Genomic DNA, 11,207 nt, shown 5'->3' with positions numbered 1-11,207 from the left:
CTCTCTCTCTCTCTCTCTCTCTCTCTCTCTCTCTCTCTCTCTCTCTCTCTCTCTCTCTCTGTCTCTCTCTCTGTCTCTCTCTCTGTCTCTGTCTCTCTGTCTGTCTCTCTCTCTGTCTCTCTCTCTCTCTCTCTCTCTCTCTCTCTCTCTGTCTCTCTCTCTCTCTCTCTCTCTCTCTCTCTCTCTCTCTCTCTCTCTCTCTCTCTCTCTCTCTCTCTCTCTCTCTCTCTCTCTCTCTCTCTCTCTCTCTCTCTCTCTGTCTCTGTCTCTGTCTCTGTCTCTCTCTCTCTCTCTCTCTCTCTCTCTCTCTCTCTCTCTCTCTCTCTCTCTCTCTCCCTCTCTCTCTCTCTCTCTCTCTCTCAGGGTCCTAGAGGTGTGCTTGGGCCAAACGGTCCACCTGGGCCCACTGGACAGCCTGTACGTAATTATTCACACATAGTTTCCTTCTTGTACATGTTAGTCTTTTAGCAGACACTCTTATCCAGAGGGACTTACAGTTAACACATTAATCTACAGATAGATAGGTGGACCAGTCATAGTCAGTACATTCATCTACAGATAGCTAGGTGGACCAGTCATAGTCAGTACATTCATCTCCAGATAGATAGATGGACCAGTCATAGTCAGTACATTCATCTCCAGATAGCTAGGTGGACCAGTCATAGTCAGTACATTAATCTCCAGATAGCTAGGTGGACCAGTCATAGTCAGTACATTCATCTCCAGATAGATAGATGGACCAGTCATAGTCAGTACATTCATCTCCAGATAGCTAGGTGGACCAGTCATAGTCAGTACATTCATCTCCAGATAGCTAGGTGGACCAGTCAGTCATAGTCAGTACATTCATCTCCAGATAGATAGATGGACCAGTCATAGTCAGTACATTCATCTCCAGATAGCTAGGTGGACCAGTCATAGTCAGTACATTCATCTCCAGATAGCTAGGTGGACCAGTCATAGTCAGTACATTCATCTTCAGATAACTAGGTGGACCAGTCATAGTCAGTACATTCATCTTCAGCTAACTAGGTGGACCAGTCATAGTCAGTACATTCATCTTCAGATAACTAGGTGGACCAGTCATAGTCAGTACATTCATCTTCAGATAGCTAGGTGGACCAGTCATAGTCAGTACATTCATCTTCAGATAACTAGGTGGACCAGTCATAGTCAGTACATTCATCTTCAGATAACTAGGTTAGACAACCACATATCACAGGGATAGTCAGTACTTTTCCATCAATAAAGTAGAATCAGAGCCATGGTATCTCCTGTGTCATATATATCACTATGGTATCTCCTGTGTCATATATATCCCCATGGTGTCTCCTGTATCATCTACATCACTATGGTATCTCCTGTATCATATATATCACTATGGTATCTCCTGTATCATATATATCACTATGGTATCTCCTGTATCATATATATCACTATGGTATCTCCTGTATCATATATATCACTATGGTATCTCCTGTATCATATATATCACTATGGTATCTCCTGTATCATATATATCACTATGGTATCTCCTGTATCATATATATCACTATGGTATCTCCTGTATCATATATATCACTATGGTATCTCCTGTATCATATATATCACTATGGTATCTCCTGTATCATATATATCACTATGGTATCTCCTTTATCATATATATCACTATGGTATCTCCTGTATCATATATATCACTATGGTATCTCCTGTATCATATATATCACTATGGTATCTCCTTTATCATATATATCACTATGGTATCTCCTGTATCATATAGCCATACATCAATAATTAATTCCTACCCATCTGACTAGTTGTGTTTCCACAGGGTGTAGCTGGAGTGGACGGTCCTCACGGTCCCAAAGGAAACATGGTATGAATCCTGTCATAATGTTATCTTACACAGATACACCATCCAAAACACACACTTTGACCTGAACTGTTTTATAGTGTTAGTATAAGACTTACCAAGACCCTGTCTCCAGAGAGGAGGGTAGTCTACCTTACCAAGACTCTGTCTCCAGAGAGGAGGGTAGTCTACGTTACCAAGACTCTGTCTCCAGAGAGGAGGGTAGTCTACATTACCAAGACTCTATCTTCAGAGAGGAGGGTAGTCTACCTTACCACGACTCTGTCTCCAGAGAGGAGGGTAGTCTACCTTACCAAGACTCTGTCTCCAGAGAGGAGGGTAGTCTACATTACCAAGACTCTGTCTTCAGAGAGGAGGGTAGTCTACATTACCAAGACTCTGTCTCCAGAGAGGAGGGTAGTCTACCTTACCAAGACTCTGTCTCCAGAGAGGAGGGTAGTCTACGTTACCAAGACTCTGTCTCCAGAGAGGAGGGTAGTCTACGTTACCAAGACTCTGTCTTCAGAGAGTAGGTTAGTCTACCTTACCAAGACTCTGTCTCCAGAGAGGAGGGTAGTCTACATTACCAAGGCTCTGTCTCCAGAGAGGAGGGTAGTCTACGTTACCAAGACTCTGTCTCCAGAGAGTAGGTTAGTCTACCTTACCAAGACTCTGTCTCCAGAGAGGAGGGTAGTCTACGTTACCAAGACTCTGTCTTCAGAGAGGAGGGTAGTCTACATTACCAAGACTCTGTCTCCAGAGAGGAGGGTAGTCTACATTACCAAGACTCTGTCTCCAGAGAGGAGGGTAGTCTACATTACCAAGACTCTGTCTCCAGAGAGGAGGGTAGTCTACCAGCTGGTGAGCATGCCAGGTATTATGGAGGAACCATGAGCATGCCAGGTATTATGGAGGAACCATGAGCATGCCAGGAATTATGGAGGAACCATGAGCATGCCAGGAATTATGGAGGAACCATGAGCATGCCAGGTATTATGGAGGAACCATGAGCATGCCAGGTATTATGGAGGAACCATGAGCATGCCAGGAATTATGGAGGAACCATGAGCATGCCAGGAATTATGGAGGAACCATGAGCATTATGGACGAACAGTGAGCTTAAATATTTTTTAATGATAAACCTGAGTAAACCTTCTCATTTATCCACCATCTTTCGGTCAGGATGTGACCCCTCCCTGTGTTCCAAAATGGCCGCTCACTGGGGCCTCTCCCTGTAGCAACTCAGAGTAGGTTGATATTGCCCCTAAGGTCGGTTTTACAAGCTGCCCTTCTAATGGTTTTAATGAAGGCTCTGGGAAAGGTAATCTGGTCCTAGATCAGTGTTTAGGAGGAAGTTGTGTCAGGTTGGCTGCATGTCCTTTGGGTGGTGGACCATTCTTGATACACACAGGAAACTGTTGAGCGTAAAAATAAAAAACCACACAGCAGCGTTGCAGTTCTTGACCCAAACCTACTACCGTACACCGTTCAAGGCACTTCAATATTTTGTCTTGCCCATTCACACACAGCACGGCACACAGACACAATCCATGGTTCAGTTGTCTCAGGGCATAAAACGCATCCCCTTCATCTACGATGATTTGAAGTGGATTTAACAAGTGACATCAATAAGGGATCATAGCTTTCTCCTGGATTCATCAGGTGTTCTTAATGTTTTGTACACTCGGTGTATATTAATATTGTACACGAGGAGAACATGTTCATTATTCAGCTCAGTATCCTAGCAACAGTACAGCCCAGGGCTCCGGTTTCCCAAAAGCATCTTAGGGCTTAAGTTCATCGTTAGAACCTTCGTGGGAGCGTCGTTAAATCTCAGAGATGTTTCCCCAAAACTATCGTTATTAACATGGCACCTGAAGACGCTTGGAATCTAATGCACTGCCTCAGACAACTCTTAGAACAGCTCAGTGCGTCGATAGATGCTGTTTTTACCCTGACGGCATTACTTTATACACAGAAGATCTCTGCTAAACACAGAGTCGCGTGGTTTATCCATCTCTCTGTTGACCCGCTGACAACCTCAGAAACAAAGCGGACTACGAAGACACAGTTGTCAATGTCTTTACAATTGATACAAACAAGCAACATATGAAAAATACGCTTGAAATGAAAAACCGAGATGACTGCATTAAAATATAAACAGTAGGCTACAGGCCTATTTCAATCATATAGAACTACATTTAATGTTCAATCAATTGAGTTATATTTTGCTACATGCAGTCTACTGTCTATAATTTGTCTCAATACATTTCGTTATGTTTAGCCTAAAATGTGAGCAACGATGTGCCAAGGTGATTTTAGTGAATTTCTATTGGGTAGGCTAAGCCAATAAACCAGCTCAACATTTGCAGCTGTAGGTAGTAATACACTAAAGTATGTGAACACCTGCTCGTCAAACATCTCGTTCCAAAATGATGGGCGTTAATATGGAGTTGGTTCCCCCTTTGCTGCTATAACAGCCTCCACTCTTCTGGGAAGTCATTAATATGGAGTTGGTCCTCTCTTTGCTGCTGTAACAGCCTCCACTCTTCTGGGAAGTCATTAATATGGAGTTGGTCCTCTCTTTGCTGCTATAACAGCCTCCACTCTTCTGGGAAGTCATTAATATGGAGTTGGTCCTCTCTTTGCTGCTATAACAGCCTCCACTCTTCTGGGAAGTCATTAATATGGAGTTGGTCCTCTCTTTGCTGCTATAACAGCCTCCACTCTTCTGGGAAGTCATTAATATGGAGTTGGTCCTCTCTTTGCTGCTATAACAGCCTCCACTCTTCTGGGAAGTCATTAATATGGAGTTGGTCCTCCCTTTGCTACTATAACAGCCTCCACTGTTCTGGAAAGGCTTTCCACTACATGTTGGAACATTGTTGCAGGGACAAGCTTCCATTCAGCCACAAGAGCATTAGTGGGGTCGGGCGATTAGGCCTGGCTCGAAGTCTGCTTTCCAATTCATCCCAAAGATGTTCAATGGGGTTGAGGTCAGGGCTCAGTGCAGGCCAGTCAAGTTCTTCCACACGGATCTCAAAAAAAAAAAAACATTTCTATATGGACCTCGCTTTGTGCACGGGAGCATTGTAACGCTGAAGCAGGAAAGGGCCTTCCCCAAACTGTTGTCACAAACATGTAAGCATGGACTGTTATTGTATGCAGTAGAGTTCAGATTTCCCTTCACTGGAACTAAGGGGACTAGCCTGAACCATGAAAAACAGATTTGTATGTAGTCCCTAAAGCACTGAGAGAAGACACTGCCAAAGCTTACATTAGTACTCTTAAACATCTCCTTAAATCGTGGAAGCGTCCATCTTCTAGGTAGACTGACAGACATACTGTAGATACGGTCTGCTGTGCTCTGCTCTTTGCTCCTTCTCAGATTGATGGTCTCTTTGTTTAGGGACCTCAAGGAGAGCCGGGACCACCAGGACAGCAGGGGATCCCAGGAACACAAGTGAGTATTACAGACAGTATGCAGTATTACAGACAGTATGCAGTATTACAGACAGTATACAGTATTACAGACAGTGTACAGTATTACAGAAAGTATACAGTATTACAGAAAGTATACAGTATTACAGACAGTGTACAGTATTACAGACAGTGTACAGTATTACAGACAGTATACAGTATTACAGACAGTGTACAGTATTAGACAGTATACAGTATTACAGGCACTATACAGTATTACAGACAGTATACAATATTACAGACAGTATACAGTATTACAGACAGTGTACAGTATTACAGACACTATACAGTATTACAGACAGTGTACAGTATTACAGAAAGTATACAGTATTACAGACAGTATACAGTATTACAGACAGTGTACAGTATTACAGACAGTATACAGTATTACAGACAGTGTACAGTATTACAGACAGTATACAGTATTACAGACAGTGTACAGTATTAGACAGTATACAGTATTACAGACAGTATACAGTATTACAGACAGTGTACAGTATTACAGACAGTGTACAGTATTACAGACACTATACAGTATTACAGACACTATACAGTACTACAGACACTATACAGTATTACAGACAGTATGCAGTACTACAGACCCTATACAGTATTACAGACAGTATACACTATTAGACAGTATACACTATTAGACAGTATACACTATTAGACAGTATACAGTATTACAGACCCTATACAGTATTACAGACAGTATACAGTATTACAGACAGTATACAGTATTACAGACCCTATACAGTATTACAGACAGTATACACTATTAGACAGTATACACTATTAGACAGTATACACTATTAGACAGTATACAGTATTACAGACAGTATACAGTATTACAGACAGTATACAGTATTACAGACAGTATAAAGTATTACAGACAGTATACAGTATTACAGACAGTCTACAGTCATACGCAGAGGATAACAGTTTACTGTTCATGGAAACATCAGCAAAGACCTCTATGAACGTTATGTATACTGTCTACAGTATTACAGACATTATACAGTATTACAGACACTTTACAGTACTACATTTACATTTACATTTAAGTAATTTAGCAGACGCTCTTATCCAGAGCGACTTACAAATATACAGAACCACAGACAGTAACAGTACCACAGACAGTAACAGTACCACAGACAGTATACAGTATTTCAGACATTATCACAGACTACAGGCAGACAGTATCTTCATGTCAAGCTAGAGATGTGGGTTTTATAAACACCAGAAGGTCAAAGGTCATAAATGACTGATGATGCAGGTTTCTAGTAATAGCAGATTGTTTTTACCTATAACACCCTCAAATCCCAAACACCGTTTTCAAGTACTTTCAGCAATAGAGTAATTTGTAAAAAAAAATATATATATATATACAATAATAATACACTACTGTTTAGAAGTTTGGGGTCACTTAGAAATGTCTTTGTTTTTGAAAGAGAAGCAACATTTTTGTCCATTAAAATAACATTAAGTTGATCAGAAATACAGTGTAGACATTGTTGATGTTATAAATGACTATTGTAGCTGGAAACGGCTGATTTTGATATATATCTACATAGAGTACAGAGGCCCATTATCAGCAACCATCACTCCTGTGTTCCAATTAGCTAACTCATTTACAACATTAACAATGTCTACACTTTATTTCCGATCAATATGATGTTACTTTAATAGCGAAAAATTTGCTTTTCTTTCAAAATCAACAACATTTCTAAGTGACCTCAAACCTTTGTACGGTAGTGTTGTTATAGATCAATTCATATACAACGCCACTCAAACGTTTGGACACACCTACTCATTTAAATGTTTTTATTTTGTTTACTATTTCCTACATTGCTACATTGCAGAATAATAGTGAAGACATCAAAACTATGAAATAACACATATGGAATCATGTAGTAACCAAAAAAGTGTTAAACAAATCAAAATATATTTCATATTTAAGATTCTTCAAAGTAGCCACCCTTTGCTTTGATGACAGCTTTGCACACTCTTTGCATTCTCTCAACCAACTTCACCTGGAATGTTTTTCCAACAGTCTTGAGTGAGTTCCCACATATGCTGAGCACTTATTGGCTGCTTTTCCTACACTCTGCGGTCTAACTCATCCCAAACCAACTCAATTGGGTTTATGTCGGGTGATTGTGGAGGCCAGGTCATCTGATGCAGCACTCCAATCATTCTCCTTCTTGGTCAAATAGCCCTTACACAGCCTGGAGGTGTGTTGGGTCATTGTCCTGTTGAAAAATAAATGATAGTCCCACTAAGCGCAAACCAGATGGGATGGCGTATCGCTGCAGAAGGCTGTGGTAGCCATGCTGCTTAAGTGTGCCTTGAATTCTAAACAAATCACTGACAGTGTCACCAGCAAAGCATCCCCACACCATCACACCTCCTCCTCCATGCTTCACGGTGGGAACCACACATGTGGAGATCATCCGTTCACCTACTCTGTGTCTCACAAAGACACGGCGGTTGGAACAAAACATCTCAAATTTGGACTCAGACCAAAGGACAGATTTCCACCGGTCTAATGCCCATTGGTTGTGTTTCTTAGCATTGGTGTCCTTTAATAGTGGTTTCTTTGCAGCAATTCGACCATGAAGGCCTGATTCACGCAGTCTCCTCTGAACAGTTGATGCTGAGATGTGTGTTACTGTTCCTCTGTGAAGCATTTTGTTTGGGCTGCAATTTCTGAGGCTGGTAGCTCTAATGAACTTATTCTCTGCAGCAGAGGTAACTCGGGGTCTTCCTTAACTGTGAGTGTCTTCATAGCGCCTGATATTTTTTGTGAATATTTTTTATTTCTTGTTCTGTATTGACTGACCTTAATGTCTTAAAGTAATGATGTCACTTCTCTTTGCTTAATTGAGCTGTTCTTGCCATAATATGGACTTTTAATAGTGTTGATGTCTTCATTATTATTCTACAAGGTAGAAAATAAAGTAAAACCCTTGAATTAATAGGTGTGTCCAGACTATCGACTGGTACTGTGTACTGATACATTCTGTAAGTATTTGACTTTGACCTTTGACTTTTTCCACATTGTGTTACGTTACAGGTTTGTTCTAAAAAGGATTAAATCATTTTTTCCCGTCATCAATCTACACCCAATACCCCATAGTTATAAAACCTAAACAGTTTTTCTGACATTTTTGCACATCAATAAAATATAAAAACTGAAATATGACATTAACACACTAAGTATTCAGACCCTTTACTTAGTGCTTTGGCAGCGATTACAGCCTTGAGTCTTCTTGGGTATGACGCTACAAGCTTGGCACACCTGTTTTTGGGGAGTTTCTCCCATTCTTCTCTGCAGATCCTCTCATGCTCTGTCAGGTTGGATGGGGAGCTTCACTGCACTGGTATTTTCAGGTCTCTACCATGATGTTAGATCGGGTTCAAGTCCGGGCTCTGGCTGGGTCACTGAAGGACATTCAGAGACTTGTCCCGAAGCCACTCATGTGTTGTCTTGGCTGTGTGCTTAGGGTCATTGTTCTGTTGGAATGTGAACCTTTGCCCCAGTCTGAGGTCCTGACCGCTCTGGAGCAGGTTTTCATCAAGGATCTCTCTGTACTTTGCTCTGTTAATCTTTCCCTCGATCCTGACTAGTCTCCCAGTCCCTTAAAACTTCTTAAGGCTAGGGGGCAGTATTCGGATGGTCAGATGACTGACGTGCCCAAAGTGAACTGCCGCTTACTCAGGCCCAGAAGCTAGGATATGCATATTATTAGTTGGTTTGGATGGAAAACACTCTGAAGTTCCTAAAACTGTTAGAATAATATCTGTGAGTTTAACAGAACTGATTTGGCAGGTGAAACCCCGAGGACAATCAATCCAGGGATTTTTTGTTGTTGAGGTCAATACGTTTTCCATTCGTTTTCTATGGTAAGCCCTTTTTCATAGGAATCTGGTTGCAGTTTCTATGGCTTCCACTAGATGTCACCAGTCCTTAGAAATTGGTTGATGTTTTTTCTTCTGAGAAATGAAGAAGTAGCCCTGTTCTTTCCATATGGACTCTAGTCTTTTGGTGCACGCGACCTGTAACGTGCTTCACTTTGTTTTCGTCCAGTATTTAACACAATTTATCCCGTCTTAAATTGTAGCGATTATTTACGTTTTAAGATACCTAAGTTTGGATTAGGAACGTTGTTTGAAATGTTTGGACCAAGTTTACAGGTAACTTATTAGATACTTTGTAGTCATGTTGGGCGAGTTGGAACCGGTGTATTTTCTGAATCAAACGAGCCAAATAAATGGACATTTTGGGGTTATAAAGAAGGAATTTATCGAACAAAAGGAACATTTGTGATGTTTCTGGGACATTTTGGAGTGCCAACAGAAGAAGATTTTCAAAGGTAAGGCATGAATTATATCGTTATATCGTTTCAACCTGGCTGGTTCAAATCTGATGTTCATTTGTTTGTATGTGGGGTGCAGTCCTAAGATAATCGCATTGGTCTGCTTTCGCCATAAAGCCTTTTTGAAATATGACACTGCGGCTTGGTTAACAACAAGTTAAGCTTTATTTTGATGTATTATATATGCATGTCTTGTGAATTTTTTGTCGTGAGTATTTCTGTTTTTGAATTTGGCTCGCTGCAATTTCGCTGAATTTTGTCAAATCAATCCCGTTACCGGGATCTGAGCGGGAAGGGATCACTAAGAAGTTTTAATCTGAAAAACACAACATTATGCTTGACATAGGGATGCTGACAATTTTCCTCCAGATGTGACACTTCGCAGACATGATGCTTGGCCAAAGAGTTCAATCTTGGTTCCATCAGACCAGAGAATTTAGTTTCTTATGGTGAGAGACCTTTAGGTGCCTTTTTGGCAAACTCTAAGCTTGTTGACATCTGCCTTTTATTGAGGAGTAGCTTCCGTCTGGCCGCTCTACCATAAAGTCCTGATTAGTGGAGTGCTGCAGAGATGGTTGTCCTTCTGGAAGGTTCTTCCATCTCCACAGAGGAACTCGATGCTCACTCTGACAGAGCTCTAGAGTTCTTGGTCACCTCCCTGACCAAGGCCCTTCTTCCTCGGTTGCTCTGTTTGGCCGGGTGTACAGTGCTGGGAAGAGTCTTGATGGTTCCAAACTTCTTCCATTTAAGAATGATGGATGCAACTGTTTTCTTGGGGACCTTCAATGTTGCAGACATTTTTGGTACCCTTCCCCAGATCTGTGCCTCGACACAATTCTGTCTCGGAGCTCCACGGAAAATTCCTTCAACATCATGTCTTGTTTCCAAGCCTTTCCAAATGATGTCCATTCAATTGCCTTTACCACAGGTGGCCTCCTATCATGTTTAAGAAACATCTCAAGGCTGATCAATGGAAACAGGATGCACCTGAGCTCAAAACTGTATGTTTACAATAAAGACTAGCTTGCATGTACAAATAATAGTCAAACTAGCTTGGAAGAGTATACTGTTGATAAGGGTTGAAGTGGCTATTGACACTCAGCACACACGAACAATGTGTCTTTATTCCTGTGTAATGTCTGAAAATAGATAATTGTCTCACTCTGATTTCTGAGGTGTCAACATCTTATGGAAATATACTGCTCTTTGATGATCATTTATATCATTCAATTATCTCTTTCCTCTTCTGCTCCCTCTCCCCCCCTCCCCTCTCCTCTCCCCTCCTCTTCCCCTCCCCTTGTCCCGCCCTCTCCCCTCCTCTTCCCCTGCTCTCACCTCCTCTTCCTCCTCCCCTCCTCTCCCCCTCCTCCCTCCCCCTCCCTCCTCCCTCCCCCTGCTCTCACCTCCTCTTCCTCCTCCCCTGCTCTCCCCCTCCCCTCTCCTCTCCTCTCCTCTCCTCCTCCCCTGCTCTCCCCTCCTCTTCCCCTCCTCCTCCC

The 11,207-nt window shown here is 41.8% G+C and overlaps 1 protein-coding gene across 3 annotated transcripts in view; it reads left to right on the top strand.

Moving 5' to 3' along the window:
* The window catches only part of LOC124039460 (collagen alpha-1(XI) chain-like), a 216,932-nt gene that overhangs the window by 91,991 nt on the left and 113,734 nt on the right, over positions 1 to 11,207 (top strand). For all 3 annotated transcript variants that reach the window (XM_046355451.1, XM_046355450.1, XM_046355449.1), the window contains 3 exons: positions 364 to 417; positions 1,832 to 1,876; positions 5,262 to 5,315. In XM_046355451.1, coding sequence (XP_046211407.1) covers positions 364 to 417; positions 1,832 to 1,876; positions 5,262 to 5,315 — 153 coding nt within the window. The remainder of the gene's footprint in view (positions 1 to 363; positions 418 to 1,831; positions 1,877 to 5,261; positions 5,316 to 11,207) is intronic.

This window comes from Oncorhynchus gorbuscha, linkage group LG07 (genome assembly GCF_021184085.1).
Source record: "Oncorhynchus gorbuscha isolate QuinsamMale2020 ecotype Even-year linkage group LG07, OgorEven_v1.0, whole genome shotgun sequence".
Lineage (NCBI taxonomy): Eukaryota > Metazoa > Chordata > Actinopteri > Salmoniformes > Salmonidae > Oncorhynchus > Oncorhynchus gorbuscha.
This window is presented reverse-complemented; position numbering and strand designations above follow the sequence as displayed.